This window comes from Pongo abelii, chromosome 19 (assembly GCF_028885655.2).
Source record: "Pongo abelii isolate AG06213 chromosome 19, NHGRI_mPonAbe1-v2.0_pri, whole genome shotgun sequence".
Taxonomy (NCBI): domain Eukaryota; kingdom Metazoa; phylum Chordata; class Mammalia; order Primates; family Hominidae; genus Pongo; species Pongo abelii.
The window spans coordinates 10,655,847-10,675,662 of record NC_072004.2 but is presented as its reverse complement, the minus strand read 5'-3'; the positions used below and the strand labels follow the sequence as shown (position 1 = coordinate 10,675,662).

The window sequence follows — 19,816 nt, the reverse complement described above, 5'->3', positions numbered from 1 at the left end:
TTATTTGATTTTTATTTATAATAATTTTTGTGTCTTTATAGGAATCCAGTTGGTGGAAGAATTCAATTGGCTATTGCCATTATAATCACACTTTTCCCATTTATCTCATGGGTCTACATATATATTAACAAGGAAATGCGGTCCTCCTGGCCAACTCATTGCAAGACAGTAATTTAAATAAATTCAAGAACTTCGTTTTTAAAATGAATATTTTCAATCAATTTTTTATAAACATTAGAGGAACAAGCCAGGAGTTTATTTCAGGTAATTTGGGCTAATAGAGTTTTTTAAAACTCCAAATAACTTTTTAAGGGTGCATATAATTCGATATAAGATTGGATGGGACAAGTAAGAGATGGTCTGATATTTTCTGGAAGACTTTCTGCAGGGTCTTGTGTCATAATGTAGTGGAAAAGGCTAGAGAATAGAAGTTTAAAAATACGAGTTCTAACTCAACTTTGTAAACTATGTAATTTGGGCAAATATATGAACCTCCTGGTGGATATTTATCTATAAAATAGGATTAATGCCAGATCTACTTAGTTAGACAGTAGCCAGGATCAATCTAGATAATGTAAGAACACTCTGAAGATATAAAGTGTTCAGAAAGATTACAGAGGGCTGCCCATGATTAAAATAGAGGGGAGCAGGGATTGGGTAATATACTGAAAATAGACGTTCAAGAGAGGGCTATACCCCGATCTTTCTTTTTTTTTTTTTTTTTTTTTTTAAAGACAGTCTCACTCTGTCGCCCAGGCTGGAGTGCAGTGGCGTGATCATGGCTCACTGCAGTCCTGACCTCCCGGGGCTCAGGTAATCCTCCTACCTCAGCCTCCCAAGAAGCTAGGACTACAAGTGTGCACCACCATGCCCGGCTAATTTTTAAAAAATTTTTTGTAGAGACAGGGTTTCGCCATGTTGTCCAGGCTGGTCTTGAATTCCTGAGTTCAAGTGATCTGTCCACTCGGCCTCCCAAAGTGCTGGGATTACAGATGTGAGCCACCATGCCCAGCCCAGCCCTAAACTAATCTTATCCGGAACTGGCATAGTGCAGTGAACTAAAGGAGAACTCTAGATGAATCAAATGAGCAGGCATGTCTTGGAAAGAAAGGGAAGCTGGATAGAATAAAGGAATTAGGGACCAAACAAAAAGGAAATAGGGAATATAACTACATTCTAAATGAGAAATAAGGTCAAAATCTATACACATTCTTTATAAATGTATGTCCAAAGTAACCCTAGGGAGGAGAGCTTTTTTTTTTTTCATTTCCATTTTCATTTAAAAATGGATACTTGATTATTAGAAAACTTATAATTGTGTTTGGAACAACTTGGGTATTTGAATCTAATTTTCCAATTGCAAATTTTATGATACCTAAATACAGATAAAGTATTTCCAATGAAAATTTAGTGTCCAAATGAGTGGGGCTATAAATGTAAAATACACTGGATTTTAAAGACATGGTAGAAAAAGAATGGAAAATATTTTTTGTATTGATTACATGTTGAAACAATATTTTGGCTATACTGGTTTAAATATACTATTAAAGTTGATTTTATCTGTTTCTGTTTCCTTTTATTTACGTGGCTTACATTGCATTTCTGTTAGACAGTCCTGTATTTCAGTATCTAGATGGCAACTTTTTACATATGCAAGCATCAAACTCTGGTCAGATACTGTTTTGTCTGATCTAGGAAAGAGAGATCTGGGAAATACTTCACTCAAAAAGAACGAGTAGTACCTTCCACAGGTTAGGAGAGTGTAAATGAGTCTGGTAGTTTGTCTATTTTTATTGTCTTTATTACTATAGTAAGTATTCTATAAATATTTGTTAAAGGAGGTATGTGTATTTTGTTTTTGTTATTGGCACAGTGGCCACTGAATGGTGAGAAATTCTCTAAAATTAAGACTTGAATTGAGTAAAAAGGGAGAAAACAAATCTAGTTGATATTAAAACAGTCAAAGTGAAACTTAAGGGTCAGTAAAATGCAGGTAAAGGATTTGAGTTTTCCAGTGTACATTTTGCTTACATATTTGTGGCTTTTATACCTCTTTTAGTATTAATTAACTACTGAAGTCACATGCAAAGAAACAGACTCATTTGCAAATTCCCTATGGGCTCTACCCATTGACCAAGTCATGTTTACTTCTGTGCTGAAAGGCAGTAATGTTCAAGATGTGCTTTCATCACGTATGCCTCTCCCATATCAGACTACGAAATTGTGTGAATATTCAGAGTCTCTTTTGCATCTCGAGTTAAGCATATAAAAGGCACTTTTGGTGGAATAATCTTTTGAAGAGTATTAATGAAATTGAATTTAAGTATTATTATTAAATTTAATATTTCTACTATTAAAATCTTTTTTTTTTTTTGACATGGAGTCTTGCTCTGTCCCCCAGGCTGGAGTGCAATGGCGCGATCTCAGTTCACTACAATCTCCACCTCCCGGGTTCAAGCGATTCTCCTGCCTTAGCCTCCCGAGTAGCTGGGACTACAGGCACCTGCCACCACGCCCAGGTAATTTTTGTATTTTTAGTAGAGACGGGGTTTCACCATGTTGGCCAGGCTGGTCTGGAACTCCTGACCTAAGGTGGTCCACCGACCTTGGCCTCCCAAAGTGCTGGGATTATAGGCGTGAGCCACCATGCCCAGCCTCTATTATTAAAATCTTTCACACCTTCACATTTTTCTTCCATTGTTCTCTATTTCACACGAATCTAATCATGTATTCCCCATCCCAGAAAGCTCTAAGGGCTCCACACTATCTGGCAAGTTAAATTCTAACTCTTGGCTCATCATTCAAGGTTCTCCATAATACGGCCCCAGCCTGTCCTTTTCTGCTGTATTTCTTGCCATATCCCCCTGCTCCCAGCCCGGCACCCTTCTGGTGAATCGTCACAGCATGACTTGTCATGTCTGACTTTGGCATATCCTTCGATGCCTCTGCTTTTGCTATTCTACTTGATATACTCTTCCCCACTTATTCAAGCCATTTTTCTTCATTTTGCATTCATCCCCAATCCCTTCGAACAAAATTAAATTCATCTTCCATGTTCTCTCTGTCCTTTGTGTGACAGCAAATTTCACATACTTGAATCATGGATGTCTGTCTAATTCACGGTAAGGTCTATGAGTGCAAGAGTACATTATAGTCACCTCTGTGGTCAGCTGAACAGTGGCCCTCAGAGAGATACATGTCCTAATCCCTGGATATATGTTACCTTCTATCACAAAATAAATTTTGCAGATGTGATTAAGCCACCCTGAGATGGGGGTTACCTGGATTATCTGGTTGGGCCCTAAATGTTACTACAAGTGTCCTTGCAAGACGAAGGCTGAAGTAGATCTGACTACGGACAGCAGAGAATATGATACGACAGTGAAGAAAGATTTGAAGATGCCGCACTGCTGGCTTTGAAGACAGAGGAAGGGGCCGTGAGCTGCAGAATGCAACAAGTACAGCTCTGGAGGCTGGAAGAGGATTCCTCCTAGACCCTCCTCAGGGAGCACAGCCATGCCAACACCTTGGTTTCAGCCAAGTGGAAATGATTTCAGACTTCTGACCTCCAGAACCGCAAGAGAACAAGTGTCTGCTGGTTTAAGCCACCAAGTTTGGGGGAATTTGTTACAGCAGCCATAGAAAGCTAACACTCCTTTACATCCCTATAGTGCCCATGTATTCAACAGGCATGCTTATTTCTTATAGTTGTTTAGGCCCTGAATCAAACTTTCTCTACACCTAATAGTCCCCATTTGCCATCTAATGTTTCTGCACATAAGCCTTAGCATATATGAAAACGGTGTTAAACATGTCCCATTAGTGTATAAAGGGAGTCAGTGTAAATGTATTTACCTGCTGTAGCTTTACACAGCAATGGCTGGTGGCCCAAACAGACCAGGCCGGGTGGCACATGGCTGCACTGCCACTTGGTCCTACGAATCCCAAGAGGACATGACTTTTCTGGAGGCCCTTCTTACAGGGATGGGAGCACCACACGCTTACCCGTGAAATAACTTGGTAATTTTGTTTACGAAATGGGAATACAAGCCTATAAAAATCCAAGTATAGGTGTTCTGAGCAAAAACTGTCCAAAGCTCATTTACACAGCAGGGTGAACAGAAAAAGCTTACCTGAGCTTATATGCTGAACTTGAAGTTACATAGTTAACACATGTGAATACATTCTCCTCATAAAAAGTTAAAGAAAATCAAGTATGGCCAAATAAAATTCCTCATGAGGACTATATGCCCCTTATGAGGACTATACACCCCTGCCTCAGTTTCCTCCCTGGTTTATTTTGTTTCCAACTTACAATGGATACATGATCCAAAATAACATTTCTGAGTATTTTATCAACCATCACACACTGAAACTATAAATACATTTTGTTATGCAAGCTGAATACTGAACAATGAGACAGAGGATTTTTATTTTTTTGTTTAGGAGGGACAAACACAAAGCTCATTTTCTATCAAGTTAAAATAAATTAAACTAACAATGGAAGGCTCTTTCTTTCTTGTAATTCATAATTCTGTCTGGAACTCTGCCTCTCCCTTTCAACATCATTTTGTCAGGATAGACATGAACTGTGCCAAAGGCTTGGCTGTCTGGAGCTGTTTCAATAACTCCTTCTAGGTTGACGTGGTATACACCAAAAGGATCCTCAGAGTAGCCACCATCATGGGTGTGACCAGCAAAGAAACACACCACACACTCATGAGACCAAATGACTGCCAGGGCATCTCTGTAGTTCCAGGCCAGGCACACATTGTCAGAGGCGTCCGGGTAAATGGGAAGATGGCCTGTTAGTTAAAGAAAAGAAGAGTTATGAGCCAATTAAGAAATATCTCTTCTATAAAAATAAATGGCTAAAAGCTAGTACTCACAAAAAGAAAAAAAAATTGCTATCTCATTATGCAAATGAACTGAGACCAGAGAGAATTCACGCACATGAGAAAACTAGGCCATCTACAGCCACATCTCTGGAGCATAGAAGGGTAAGACAGTTCACATGAGGCGCGACAGGCTGCTGTAGAGGCAAAACCCTGAATCTCTGAGGCCTACGTCATCTCCAGTTGCCCAAACACCGAGGAAGATCGAGGGTGTCCTATGCAGGGCAGTCTGCAAAGGCAGCCTGAAATTGGGCAGATGCTGTGCTGGAATCCAATCCAATTGATTTCCTTAAATATGAATGTTATATACACAGAATGATGTAACACTAAATAAAAGAACAGGCTGGGTGTGGTGGCTCATGCCTGTAATCCCAACACTTTGGGAGGCCAAGGCAGCCGGATCACCTGAGGTCAGGAGTTCAAGACCAGCCTGGACAACATGGTGAAACCCTGTCTCTACTAAAAATACAAAAATTAGCCAGGTGTGGTGATGTGTGCCTGTAGTTCCAGCTACTCAGGAGGCTGAGGCAGAAGAACTGCTTGAACCCGGGAGGTGGAGGCTGCAGTGAGCCAAGATCACACCACCACACTTCAGCCTGGGTGGCAAAGCGAGACTCCGTCTCAAAAACTAAAAATGTAAATATAAATAAATAAATAAACAGTTTAGGCATGGGCCATGGATTATGTGTCATTGACATAAACAATGCCTCCGAACTGATTTATGGGACTTTAAACACCCATGAGATCAAGGTAGCCATACCCACTTTTCAGATGAAAAACTGAGTTAAAACAGGGAAGATTTATACTGGCATCCACAGGAGATATGTGGAAGTAGAGTTAGGAGAAGTTCGAATTTCTGACAGCAACACATCTATCATCAAGCCACGGTTATCACTCTGAAGTACAGCTCACGTTGCATCTTCCCATTAAATCACTTTTTTTCTATTACTGTTCATTTTTATTCTAAAATTTAAACATGCTTCTATTTAATATCTGTAATACAGTTTTTGTTTTTTTTTTTAAAGTGCATACACATGCTGATTACCACCTAAGGGCTAAGCGTCCAAAGGCGTGTGCTGCCTTCCAGCACCTCAAAGCCATATTGACTCATCAAGTCCCTGCAGCATTTGACGCCATTAGTTGTTCCCTTCTCCCTGAAACACTTGGATTCCAGGACACCACTGTTTCTCCCAGTGGTGTCTTTCTAGTTTTTCCCCAGCTTCATTGGCCACTAATTTCCAGTCTTCTATGCTGGTTTCCCCTCATTTCCCCAACGTCGTACCAGGAGTGCCTGAATGCTTGGTCCTTGGACTTCTCTATTTATACCTACTGCATTGGTGATCTCTTAGTGATTTACATGCCTTAAATGTCATCTATACTCTTTCAACTTCCACGTTTATTATCTAGCCCAAATCTCTATTCTGAATTTCAGACTTCTAATGTCCAAACTGCCCACTCAACATCTCCACTGATGTCTAGTAGGCATCTGAAACTTCTATTTCCAAACCTGAACCCCTGCCCTCTCCGCTCGCACCCCTCATCCTGCAGTGTCCCCTATCTCAGCTAATGGCAATTCTGTCCTTCCAACTGCATGGCCAAAATTCAAAAAGTATAGGATGACCTCGGAGTAGCCATAATGAAAGTTAAAAAGCAAAAGAAAATGTTTATTACACTTTAACTTTTAAACTTTACTAAAGAAAACTTCAATCATTCCGTTTTTAAAATGTTTGCTTTTCCAGTTTCTAGGCTTACATCAAATGGTAGAAGAAATGTCAGAGACTGCTAAATTAGATAGGTGTACCGCTGTGAGTAAAAAGAAAAGGGAAGAACACAGGATCACATGGGAAAGGGGATGGAGACACAAAGCGTGGATTCTAGTCTCAGTGCTGTCAGCAGCTCCATGATTCTGCTATGCAATTCAGTCCCTTTGGGCTTCAGTTTTCTTATCTTTAAAATTCAAAGGTTTGGCTATATGATCTCTAGCTTCCTTTCAGCTCCAGAACAGGCTGGCAGTGGAAAACTTAAAAGCAGACACAAGTCAAGAAGTATCCTAGTTTCTGAGACCACTTATTATAGAGCCCAAAGGTGTCACATCATTCCAACAACCCAAGGGCACTCATCTCTACCAACGCTTGAATGACACTTGGTATTTCAGTGGTAGCAGAACACTTCTGCTCCTTCAACGTGTTTTTACCACATCAGTGGAAGATTAATAAGTAAAAACTACCTTTACAGATAGAAATATAGTTTTATATAATCAACTATCTGAATGGCCTATCATTTTCAAAGGAGTTTTTTTTTTTTTTTTGGAGACGGAGTTTTACTCTTGTTGCCCAGGCTGGAGTGCAGTGGGGTGATCTCGGCTCACTGCAACCTCCGCCTTCTGGCTTCAGGTGATTCTCCTGCCTCAGCCTCCTGAGTAGCTGGGATTACAGGCGCCTGCCACCATGCCCGGCTAATTTTTGTATTTTTAGTAGAGACGGGGTTTCACCATGTCGGCCAGGCTGGTCTCGAACTCCTGACCTCATGATCCGCCCACCTCAGCCTCCCAAAGTGCTGGGATTACAGGCGTGAGCCACCGTGCTTGGCCAGGGGTTTCATATTCATAATTTCATTAGATACACTATTGAGAACACTGCAGTTTGTAGGTTTGCTATTTGCCCAGGACTACACAGTTCAAATAAACCAGAGCCAGAATGGCATCCTGTCCTCCCAGCTCTCAGTCTAGCCTTCTCACCTGTTATCCCACATCAGTTCTAACTCTAAACCAAGGGCTCTAATCTCAACCTCCAAACCAAGTCTCCCAGCCATGCTGCAAATCCAAATTCAGTTCCGTGTATGTTTTCACGTGCCCGTGCGCACACGCACGCGCATGTTTTAAGCACCCCTGGATTCCTACAATCTCTGATGGCAGTGTACCCATCAAAAATGATTCTAAATGAAAAGAATACAAATCTAACTTCCTTGTGACTGTGTGGGAGGCACAGCGAGAGAATGCGCAGTGCTCACTGCCAGCCGAGCCTGTAGCACGCATGCCCTGTGCTACCAGTTTTGCTGCATCTAAGCAGCAGTGGCCTCTGTTTGGTGGCCACTTTGCTGATAGGAAGGTCTCTAAGGCTGAGATTTGGTATGGTCCCCGAACTGAATTTCTCACTTAGAAATTAATTCATTAGAGTTTAAGAAATTCAGGGCTTCCTACCTTGAGGAAAGGATCCAAGCCCTGGTACTGACCTCCACTAACAAATTGTTTAGTGTGGCGTTAAGCTCCTTTATAAGCTGATTGCAACCTGGATTCCACTCTTCAGAATTCAGCTTGGTGTTTTTTGTTTGTGCTTGGTTTTATTTATGTATTTATTTATTTATTTTTGAAATAGGGTCTTGCTTTGTCACCCAGGCTGGAGTGCAGTGGCACAACATTGGCTCACTGCAACCTCCACCTCCCGGTTCACGCAATTCTCCTGCCTCAGCCTCCCAAGTGGCTGGAACTACAGATGCGCACACCATGCCCTGCTAATTTCTTTTTTGTATTTTTAGTAAAGGGTTTCACCATGTTGGCCAGGCTGAATTCAGCTTGTTCTTAATTTTGAGTCAAGTTTCTTGGTAATTTTTATGTCTTAGTTATCATGGTGAAGTCCTCTCACCTTTGGGTTCTTGCTTCTCTTATGGAGAGAAGGTTTAAAAAAAAAAAAAAAAAAAAACTTAGAAAAAGCCAAACTTCTGGAGTTTTTATTTTTGTATTAATGTCAATATTCTGCTTGTGATATTATACTAAAGTTTTACAAAATGTTAACGTTGGGGGAAACGGCAAAGCATGTAAGTGATTGCTCTGAATTATTTCTTACAAATGCATGTGAATGTACAGTGATTTCAATAATAATATTAATGTTTAAAAAAGAAATTACTTCATAAACTGATCTCATTTGAGGAAATTTGACTTTGAACCTAAAAGGCCAACTCACAGGCGCCAATATATGGCAAGATGTTTCTGTTATTTACATTTTCCTGGTTCGTCCTTAAATGTTAATCTTATATTCAGGTGGTTTCTCAATAGAAATTTTTAAACTAAGTGTCCATTTTATAGAAAGAGGATATCAAAACACAAATATTGTTAGTATGCTTTAACGCCTAACTTTTCCCAATCTCTAAAATGTTAGTGTCATCAGATAATTTAAATACTTACTCACAATCACCACCTTTTCTTGGTTTGTGTCAGAGAATGTAAGTACTTCATTCAACCAGTTTAGCTGTTCTTGGCTGAATCCTCCATTAAACTGGACAAACTGGGGCTCAGAAAGTCCTGAAATGAATTCAGTGTGTTAGCCCCATCAAAAGTCATTATTCCCCTCATTTGGACATTCAAATTTAGTAAATGTAGGGACACTTGTTTTTTCTTTAGGAATATCTGATTAGCAACAATCAAAATAGGAAATCACAAGCATTTAGAGAAATAGATAAATAAATCACACTGCATCTCACTCTTGACAGTCCCCTGCTTAATTCGCTGGCTTTCCATTATATTAAAAATGCAAACTTCTTAAGTCCACTGAGCCGCTACATATTCTTGGCCCCGTTTACCCTCCAAAATCACCTTGTACCCCACTGGCCCTTTCCTGTGCTCTTCAACAGTGCTCAAGTCTTACTCCATTTAGTGCCTTTGCATGTTTTTCCCTCAGTCTGCTAACTCCCTATGCCCATTCTTTCCAAGGGAGACTCCTCCTCGTCATTTAGGTCTCAGATTAAATATCTTTCTCCTTGGAGAGGCTTTCCCTAATCACCTAATCTAAAATAGCAACCCTAATCCTTTTCTATAACACTCTATAACATCATACTCTATTTTCTTAGCAGCACTTATGACAGTGGAAATAATCTTGTTTCTGTTTCATTTATCATCTGTCTTGCCCACTTACTGTGTTTGTTCCCTCCATTCCATCCATCAAAAAAGTAATATTGTTAGTATTGTTTACAGCTCGGAATATCTACCCCTAGAAAAAGTGCCTGGCCTAAAATAGGCATTTAAAATATCTGTTAAATCAATCAATCTTGAATCAACTGTAACCAATCCATGTGAGAGCAAGCTTGTCAGAAATCCTGACCCTGAACAAGTGACAATATACTTTTACCTTAATTGTCCATCTTCCTGCTGAATAAAAGGTAGCTGAAGAATTTAAAGACAATCTATTAGATTCTCAGCTCAAAGGAATAATTCACCTTGAGGACTATTCAGTTCCGTATTTGGATTGTGCTCCCTCAATATCTTCATACACTGCTCGTATTTTGGAGAAGACTGATCCACGCCCAAGACACTCAAGTCATATCCATCAAGTAAAATGAACCGGAATTTAGGGAATGGTACAAAATGATAAGCATAATAATCCTCTGAAGGCATGGTCTCAGGATGATGTACAATCTGATCTTCTAGAAACTTAGTGTTAAGTTTAGAGTGTGTTAAATACTCTCTACTGAAGTTATAGAATTCATGGTTTCCCCATGTATGATGAACTGGAACTTTAAGCCTCTTGAATGTGTCCATAACAAGTTCTAGGGACTTTTCGGATGCATTAAACTGTGCATTATATCCATCGATGATATCTCCAAGCTGAAGGACACAACAGGGCGTGCTGCTTTCATTATTCCAGTCTTCAATGGCACCCTGTAAGTGAAGAAGACTATGTCTGTAGTATCGCCGCCTGGTTCCTTGGAAATTAAAGCCATCTTCTAAGTCAGCATATTGAACATCTGCGATAATGCCAAAGGAGAAAAGACGCTCTGAACTGTCACTTAGGGCTTCAGGATTGGGTTTATCATCCATAACCTCCAAACAGGTTTCTAAATAAAGTAAAAAAAAAGATAACTAAATTGTAAACGTTTTAATTTCCCAATTTTGCTGAAGAAAATGATAAAGGGAATGTTAAAGTTTAATTCATTAGGCAGCTTGGTACAGGAAAAAGTACATGGGCTTTAGAGCCCAACAGTCTTAGGTCTAAACTACCAACCCTCTAAAACACTTGCTTTCTCTTCTGTAAAATAGATGATAATCTCTTTCACAGAAGTAACAATTTACAAAAGGGTCCTAGCCTATCAATAAATAGATATTCTAATGCTAATAAAGCCCAATTTAAATCTGGAATAATTGCTAATTTTTAAGAAATACTCATTTTAAACACACACGCACCCGCACACACACCTCTGTCCCACAAACACCAAATAATTCTATCAAAACAGCCAGATTTTTTTTTTTTTTTTTTTTTGGAAAGCTGTGTATTACATTCATTCACTGTATGTACTTTGTAAAAGGTTCCTATTATGGGTTATTTTGTGTCAGGCTGAATCTTTTCTCTTCCTTGGTGGGTAAGTCACCCAAAATAAGTTTCTTATATTTTATATCTGAAGTAATAGGTGAGGGGGAGGCAATGTAGATATGAAAGGAGAGGAATAATTTTAAACAACAACAACAAAAATCCAGCACAAAAACTAACTGACGTGACTATTACCATTTCTGGGAGCAGTGGTTCCTGGTTCTTCAATAGTTGGGATTAAAATTTGCTTTTTTGTTTATTTATTTATTTATTTTTTTGACAGGGTCTCACTATGTCACCCAGGCTGGTCGTGGACTTCTGGGCTCAAGCAATCCTTCCATGTCAGCCTCCCAAGTAGCTGGGATTACAGGTATGAGACACCACACCCAGCCCTGGATCCTAATTTGAACCAGGGTTTTTTATTTTCTTTTTAACTTGAATATTAACCTACCCCACAATCAAAACCTAAAATATGAAATATTTTCTTCTTAAAAATGATCTCTGCCCTGCCTCAGTGGCCAAAAAGAGCAAGATTTAAACTTGAAAAAACTATTATTCGATTGTTTAAACTGTAAATTATAATCTCTTAAAAGAGCCCATAACGCTAATGATTCAAACAAAAATCAAAGGCCAAGATCCTAAATTGTCAACGATTTTTGTCATAAAGACTACAGTGATAAACTGTTGCTGTGGTATCTGAATTATTTAAAACCTAAAAATTCATTTGACTTTCTAAAATTACTTTCAGATTCCTCATCTCTAGTCATTTGACAAATATATCTACAGAGTGCCTACTTAATCCTCTATGGACATGTAAAATCCCAACTCTAAGAGTACTCCTGTAAGAGATGAAAACAACAACTCCACAATTGGAATAAGGACTTCAATTTGACTTATTTGAGAATTAGGGGCCTCTTTTCATCCTAAAACTGTTGTTACTAATGATACACTCTTTAATCCACCTAATTATGAGTTTCAGCTACTTTCTTCCTTAATCTGGTTGGGTATAACTAGCCCTAAAATAGGTGATAGCACCAGAAAGAGATGGAAATCCTTAAACATGGTGTTCTCATACTTTTTTTTATTTGCCCATTTCTTCCTGCAGCCCCTACCTGAAAATCTCATTAGATATCAAGTCAGTAAGTATGTATGAGGGTGTATAAATGAGGTAATCTGATTTGAAAAGCGGGTAACTTCAATACAATTACAGGACAAAAATCCATCTAAGTCAGTTTAAAAATCTCTAGCCTTATGTTAGGTTTCAAATATTTGCGATTCCAAGTTCAGATTAATAGAAGAATCAGATCAGAAGATAACTCAGCAACTATATAACATGAATATTATCACCAAGGTTAAGAGAAAACTATTTCTGGGGGTGATCTTATCCCCTACCAAGTGAGCTTGTTTTTATCTTTAAACTCAGAGCCTTTATGGTGATAATATGTATTGTGGATCTCCTAGAGGGGATTTAGTCCCAATGAATTGGATCTTCTCTCCAGTAGACAGCTGTTACTTTTGCCTACCCAGCATTCATTTCCTGTTCTTAAGGTGACAGCACCCCAATTTTTCTCTAGGCATTTATCCAGTTCCCCACTCTCAGTTCTTGTGGTCTAACCTCCATCCCCATTCACTGGCTGGGGAAGTGAAATAGCAGACACACAGCCCAGACCTGGCCCATAAAAGCCCAGTTTCCTCTGTCCAGTTAGGGGTAGGCATGTAACTCAAGCAAGGTCACAATAAGCATCAGCCCTGGGACAGGCGCTGGCACTTCCAGCAAAAGTAGTCGCTATGTCTCCTACGCTGATAAACTGAGGCTTCAATTTTTGGAGAAAAATGAACTGATAAGAAATCCAACACAGAAGGAAACAATTCTGAATGATGGAAAGACGGAGATTTCTGAAAACATTAGTTGAATACCTAAATTCACCTGTCCCTGCTAGAACTATCTCTGGTCTTTTAGTTACACATATCAGCACATAAATTCTCCTGGGCTTAAAGTTAAATCAAATTGATTTTCTGTCATTTGATACCAAAATCCTCTCAAATATACCTTCCACTGGAACACAGTTCAGTTTAGAAAAACTCGAGGCTATCCTAAGAACTGGCAATTTTTAAGGAAAGTTAATGTGGAGAGAAGCACCAAGGGGCACACACTTCAAAATAGCAGTGTGTTCTGGGGTAAAAAGAGAGATCCAAAGTGTTGAATATACACGGCTTTTGAAAATAAGGTTAGTATCCCCTTATCCAAAATGCCTGGGACCAGAAGTGTTTTAGATTTCGGACTTTTTCAGATTTTGGAATATACTTAACAGTTGAGCATTCCTAATCTGAAAATCCAAAATCCAAAATGCTCCAATGAACATTTCCTTTGAGCTTCATGTTGGTGCTCAAGTTTCTGATTTGGGGGCATTTCGGATTTCAGAAACATATTCAGGGAAAGACAGGATCAGAAGTGAGTACGGCAGGGCAAAAAGAACCAGGTGTTCAGAGAATTGACTCTCCTAGTGAGTTTAGCCTTCCCTTTCTTGGTTCAGGGAGATGTTGGGGGAGCTCAGAAAGATTGGTCCTGGTGAACAGCGAGATCAAAAACTCAAAGCCACCTCCAGTGAGGAAACTTGGAATTAATAAGCATTCTAAGGTCAGGAAATTTTTTCAAAATAGCTCCCTCCCTCCATCAAATACAGACACAAAAAAAATCAGTGAGTAGAGGATAATTGTTGAAGCTAGGAATGCGTGCATGAGGTTTATTCTAACTACTTTTATGTATGTTTAAAAATGTATATATAGGCCAGGCGTGGTGGCTCACACCTGTAATCCCAACACTTTGGGAGGCCGAGGCAGGCGGATCATGAGGTCAGGAGATCGAGACCATCCTGGCTAACATGGTGAAACCCCGTCTCTACTAAAAATACAAAAATTAGCCGAGTGTGGTGGCAGGCACCTGTAGTCCCAGCTACTCAGGAGGCTGAGGCTGGAGAATGGCATGAACCTGGGAGGCGGAGCTTGCAGTGGACAGAGATCATGCCACTGCACTCCAGCCTGGGCAACAGAGTGAGACTCCATCTCAAAAAAAAAAAAAAAAAAAAAGTATATTTGAAGTTTTAAAAAAAAAAAAATTCAAAAATTTAGAGAAAATCAAATCTGGAAAAATTAGAAGACCTAAGGAAATATTTTGCTTTTGAATAGAAAGGAGAATGGCAAGTTTTTAGTGAACTTTGTTTTCAAAGTCTGCCTGCACCATTTATTATATGCTGCGTTAAGTTTTAAAGAGGTATTATGAAGTGCTGAAAGCTTTGAAATGAAAGACCCAGAACTGAATTATAGTCCTCGTGTCTCCTGGAGCAAAATAACCCTCAACAGGTTATTGTGAGCTTTAACTGAGTTATGATCACATTAAACTATTACTTTGTAAATCTCTGTAAACCATAAAGTACTATATGCATGTTAAGAAAATAATTTTAGAATTATGTATCTGAAAATATGTCCAATGAGCCTCAGATAACTGAAACTACAGCAACATTTTAACAGAAGAGAATAATGTAGAAAAGTTTATAAGAGTTGCTCTCAAAATTCCTATCAAGTCATGGTACAGGATAAGCAGCCAGCATTTTGAGAAAACCACCTTAGGCATAAGATATATATATATATTTTTTTTTTTTTCCTGAGACAGGGTCTGGCTCTGTTGCCCAGGCTGGAGTGCATGGTGCAATCATGGCTCACTGTAGCCTTGACTTCCTGGGCTTAAGTGATCCTCCTAATTCAGCCTCCCTGGTAGCTAGGACTACAAGCATGTACCACCACACCTGACTCTTGTTGGCTTTTTTTTTTCTTTTGTAGAGATAGGATTTTGCCATGTTGCCCAGGCAAGCTGGTCTCAAGCTCCTAAGCTCAAGTGATCCACCTGCCTCAGGCCTCCCATACCCAAGGATGCTTAATTACTGAAAAGTTGCTACAAGATCATACTAATAAAACTTCTCCAATACTTAAGATTGGCAGAAGCCTGAAGTTCCTTGTGGAAAGCCTTCAAGCATCAATAATGAACTTGTAAAAGAAGTAGCTCTACCCTGAAAAAAGTATGTTTCCTTCACTCTATTGTCAAAGGTGAAGGGGGCAGCAGGGAAAGTCTAGAGATTAATAAAGAGAGACTTTGTTAAAAGAAACTATTGTAACAGAGGCTCCTAGCCTAAGGGTGCAGCAAATGTTTTCTAAGCAGAGACCATACCAAAAGGAAAGTTAAGTTGGGGCAGGAAATGTTTGTGGTTAGGAGTTAGGCACAAGGGGCAGGGGTCTGGAACAAAAATGAAGTAAACACATTATGGTGCTGGGAATTTCACAGAAAGTTAGGGCCTAGCTGTCCCAGTCAAACCAGCCTAAAGTTATGTCAAGAACAAAATCTGATCACTTGATAGAACCAATATCAGATGATACTAATCCATGCCCTGCTTCTCTCCAGAAAAATATCTAAATTGGGGCCGGGTGCGGTGGCTCAAGCCTGTAATTCTAGCACTTTGGAAGGCCGAGGCGGGCAGATCACGATGTCAGGAAATCGAGACCGTCCTGGCTAACACGGTGAAACACCGTTTCTACTAAAAATATTTTTTAAAAAAAATTAGCCAGGTGTGGTGGCATGCCCCTGTAGTCCCAGCTACTCGGGAGGATGAGGCAAGAAAATCGCTTGAACCCAGGAGGTAGAGGTTGCAGTGAGCTGAGATTGCACCACTGCACACTCCAGCCTGGGCGACAGAGGGAGACTTCATCTCAAAAAAAAAAAAAAAAGAAAAAAGGAAAGAAAAATATCTAACTTGGAAAACAAAACATAAACCTCATTTGGTGACTTTGGTGGTTTCACAGCAGTTAATAAAAGTGATAAGGTTTATATGGGATAACACTGTAGGCGCCTTCTGGCACTAAAGTTTCATGGGTCCTTGCCATCAGGCTCAGGTGTTACTAGCAATTCATCCAAAATGCAGTTATAAAACACTTACTTTGAGCCAGGAACTATTTTATTTTTATTTTATTTATTTTTTAGAGGCAGAGTCTTGCTTTGTTGCTCAGACTGGAAGGCAGTGGCCTGATCACAGCTCACTGCAGCTTCAAACTCCTAGGCTCCAGTGATCCACTCACCTCAGCCTCCCAAAGTGATGGGATTACAGGCGTGAGCCACCACATCTGGCCCCAAGAACTGTTTTCAATGATAGTATTTTATTTAATATTACAAAATTAATATGAAGAAGTTGCTACTAAAAGAAGCACTTTTGCAAACAAAATTTAATAGATCAGCTAGAAACATTGACTTCAATCTTAATTTGGGTGTCTGATCAGGTAACCTACAATTGGGCAATTAGAGATGAACAATAATTTTTGTATGCTACTTGCCTGACTACACAAGGTACTTTTATGTCTTTTTGTCAATTAGAGGAAAAAATTATCCCTGGGCAAACAAATACACAAAGATAAAAGTGTAAAAATCGCTGGGCGCGGTGGCTCACGCCTGTAATCCCAGCACTTTGGGAGTCCGAGGAGGGTGGATCACAAGGTCAGGAGATCGAGACCAACCTGGCTAACACGGTGAAACCCCGTCTCCACTAAAAATACAAAAATTAGCTCGGCATGGTGGCGGGCGCCTGTCGTCCCAGCTACTTGGGAGGCTGAGGCAGGAGAATGGCGTGAACCTAGGAGGCAGAGCTTGTAGTGAGCCGAGATAGCACCGCTGCACTCCAGCCTGGGCAACAGAGCGAGACTCTGTCTCAAAAAAAAAAAAAAAAAAGAGTAAAAATCTTACCCACAGGCAACTATAAGATAGAAAAAAATAGTTTGATTAACGACTTGAAGTGCTGAACAAACATTTAAGAACTTTGGCAGAAATTTCTGAAAATTCTAGTCCAACCGCGCATCAAGAAACACAGGTAACACTATGCTCCGATACTGGGTTAGAGAACAGAACAGCTGGCTAGTTTGGCCAACTCATAGAAAACAAGCAAACCAACCATGCTCTGGTCCAACAATCATCAGAGCACGAGTTTCTCCTACTCAGTGTCGGTCCCATGGGGGAAAAAAAAAAGTCACACAGGAGCGGGATCTGTAGTTAAGGAAGATAATTAGAGGACGATTTTCCTTTTTTATATTTTTCTGTATTTTGCAAAGCAACCACCGAGGTAGGGGAGGGGAGGGAGTGGTTAATATTGCGGATATTAAGATATAAATACAGGCAGATGGAATGAAGTTAAACTTTCACAAAGAACGAAAAACCTACGAATACTCTTGGCCTCATTAACAAGGAACATAAGCAGTCCCAAATGAGGAACCCATAACAAACTTCAAATAACGAAACTGTAGGGAGCAAGGGAGTCCGTGAGAGTATTTTAAGAAACTGGGGCCCAGGAAGACTAAGTTAAGGGATGGGATATCATGCCGGCTATACTTCTTTACACACTGCTATGCTTTATTAATTAGGTTACATTATAATGTTAAATAACTAGAAGCGCTGGGCATTTAAAGTTCTTCCAGACCACCCTAACCACTCAAATTATCCTAATTAGCCTTTTTTTTTAAGTTAAAGATTATTTCAGTCGCAATGGGTCGGTTTCTATTTCAAAGATGTAAAGGGGTCAATATTCTTGCACTTCCTCTTGGCCGGCAGGACGAGGGTGACAAAAGTCGGCCAGACAAGGTAGGGTTATGGTGGCTGCCCAGTCCCGTGGGTCTCTAGGCAGTGTGTTCTCTCTTCCGAGGTGGGGGTGTCCCCGGGGCGAGGAGCTAGCTGTGGTCACCGAAGCCCACGACCAAGGCGGGGCGCCCCCAGCGCTTGGGGCCGCCTTGCCTCGGCCCAGCCGCGCACCTGGACCCCTAAGGCAGCCCCCTTCCCGGGGCTCCGCTGTCCCGCAATCCCGCAGCACCGCCCAGCCCGCGCCAGACCCGCCTCCAGCCGCAGTGAACTACCTACCGTGCGCCGGCCCCTGGGCTGAAAGGCTCCTGACTACCGGCTATGTAAGCGCGCCACCAACGAGCGGGACGGACAGAGCGGCTCCTTCCGACTTCCGGAGGAAGCGGAACTACCGGAAATCGCCGGGAGGGTCAAAGGAGACCCAGTCTCCGAGGCTTATGGCGATGCTGGTCCTAGGACCCGGACGAGTTATGCGACCTCTGGGTGGCCAACTTTGGCGCTTCTTGCCTCGCGGACTCGAGCTTTGGGGCCCAGCCGAGGGGACTGCGAGAGTCTTGCTGAGGCAGTTCTGCGCGCGGCAAGCGGAGGCGTGGCGTGCCTCGGGGCGCCCTGGCTACTGCCTGGGAACCCGGCCCCTCAGCACGGCGAGGCCGCCGCCCCCGTGGTCGCCGAAGGGCCCCGGAGACTCCACGCGCCCCTCGAAGCCCGGGGTGAGTGCACACCTGGAACCCTCCTGGTGCTCGTCGCGGCTGTCGGCCAGCCCAGCGGCCACATCCCACTTGGTCGTAACCTCAGACACTACTCCGCCTCCCCTAAAGTTGTCCTTAGCTTTCGCGCCTTACCTGGGTCATGGAATTTCATTCTCCATTTCCCGTGCCTTGCGGGTAGTCCCAGTTCTCCACAGAGAACTTGAGACCTTACACCCTCTCCACGTGGATGGATGCCCCGACTTGGATTTTATGTTAGCGTTTCCACCAAAAAAAAAAAAAAAAAATTAAGTTTCAGGTTTTCTTAAGGGTGTGAACCTGAAGTTTACAGTGATTGAGAAGTCAGAGAACTTTTATAATTTGTCACTTGAGTCCCATTCAGAGTTCCATGTATACGCTGAAATTGAAACAAAAAGTGGAACTTAGTTATGTATGGATATGCCTTTTTCTTGGGGTTCTCTCGAGTTCTAGTTCTGACCCAGAAGTAAGGAGAGCCACTACCCTGTGGTAAGAGAAGTGGGTTTTCGGAGCTACGGGAAGGTTAATGAGTTAGGCCTAGTTGGCCAACATCATCTTCATTTGGGGAGTTGAATAAGGGTACAAAGAAATAATGGGTGTAATTTGCAAGAAGCTCCACTTTTAGATTCCTCTTCTACTTTGGCTTTGTTACTTCTGGAAGCCAGACTTAGGTTAACCTCCCAAATTTCGTTTGGTCTATTTATCTCAGTTATCAGCATAAGCAGATAATTGTTTTTTTGTGTGTGTTTTTGGATTTTTGGTTTTTGTTTTGTTTTGAGACGGAGTTATGCTCTTTTCCCCAGGCTGGAGTGCGGTGGCCCGATCTCGGCCCACTGCAACCTCCGCCTCCAGGGTTCAAGCGATTCTCCTGCCTCAGCCTCCCGTGTAGCTGGGTTTAGAGGGGCCCGCTACCACGCCCGGATAATTTTTGTATTTTTAGTGGAGATGGGGTTTTACCATGTTGGCCATGCTGGTCTCAGACTCCCGACCTCAGGTGATCCACGTGCCTCGGCCTCCCAAAGTGCTGGGATTACAGGCGTGACCCACCGCACCGGGCCATAATTGGTTTTTAAGTCGTTACTGGAGCTAGGGTCACACATAGTAACAATCGTGGTACTTGAGTTTTTTTTTTTTTTTTTTCAATTTACATGAAGAGAACTGACTTAGGGAACTTTCCCCTGGAGATGAATGCCTTTGTAGTTCAGATCCCAGACCTAACTGCATCCACAGAAACTT

General features: G+C 41.2%; 3 protein-coding genes across 19 annotated transcripts in view; 2 read left to right on the top strand and 1 right to left on the bottom strand.

Moving 5' to 3' along the window:
- The window catches only part of TMEM220 (transmembrane protein 220), a 30,978-nt gene extending 14,993 nt beyond the window's left edge, over nt 1-15,985 (top strand). For 4 of the 13 annotated variants that reach the window (XM_054535452.2, XM_054535454.2, XM_063718030.1 and 1 more), the window contains one exon: nt 42-1,577. In XM_054535452.2, coding sequence (XP_054391427.1) covers nt 42-177 — 136 coding nt within the window. In that variant the 3' untranslated portion in view covers nt 178-1,577. Of the gene's footprint in view, nt 1-41; nt 1,578-2,401; nt 2,520-3,249; nt 4,507-11,474 lie in introns of those variants that run through there. The other 9 variants (XM_063718027.1, XM_063718023.1, XR_010137922.1 and 6 more) reach the window with 8 other exon arrangements.
- Nucleotides 4,406-18,223, bottom strand: ADPRM (ADP-ribose/CDP-alcohol diphosphatase, manganese dependent). 3 transcript variants are annotated; one of them, XM_002827047.5, is made up of 4 exons: nt 18,135-18,223; nt 10,104-10,721; nt 9,076-9,192; nt 4,406-4,805 (listed from the first exon to the last, which is right to left on the bottom strand). In XM_002827047.5, exons 2-4 carry the CDS (start codon nt 10,702-10,704, stop codon nt 4,495-4,497), a joined length of 1,029 nt encoding a protein of 342 aa, XP_002827093.1. In that variant the 5' UTR covers nt 10,705-10,721; nt 18,135-18,223; the 3' UTR covers nt 4,406-4,494. The 3 variants fall into 3 exon arrangements, with proteins under 3 accessions (XP_002827093.1, XP_054391432.1, XP_054391430.1); XM_054535457.2 differs by having other exon boundaries at nt 9,080-9,192; nt 18,135-18,218; XM_054535455.2 differs by having other exon boundaries at nt 18,131-18,208.
- LOC134759371 (protein SCO1 homolog, mitochondrial) overlaps nt 17,664-19,816 on the top strand; it is a 17,634-nt gene continuing 15,481 nt past the window's right edge. Inside the window, exon 1 of one of the 3 annotated variants that reach the window (XM_063718021.1) lies at nt 17,664-18,565. In XM_063718021.1, the coding sequence (XP_063574091.1) occupies nt 17,870-18,565 (696 nt within the window). In that variant the 5' untranslated portion in view covers nt 17,664-17,869. The remainder of the gene's footprint in view (nt 18,566-19,816) is intronic. The other 2 variants (XM_063718022.1, XM_063718020.1) reach the window with 2 other exon arrangements.

Excerpts from the sequence above, each read along its gene's own strand:
- ADPRM (XM_002827047.5), bottom strand. The coding sequence starts at position 10,704 with ATGGATGATAAACCCAATCCTGAAGCCCTAAGTGACAGTTCAGAGCGT. Across the intron at positions 9,193-10,103 it reads GGAACTGAATAGTCCTCAAG|GACTTTCTGAGCCCCAGTTT; the intron begins GTGAATTATTCC and ends AATTCATTTCAG. Across the intron at positions 4,806-9,075 it reads AGAAAAGGTGGTGATTGTGA|GCCATCTTCCCATTTACCCG; the intron begins GTAAGTATTTAA and ends TTTAACTAACAG.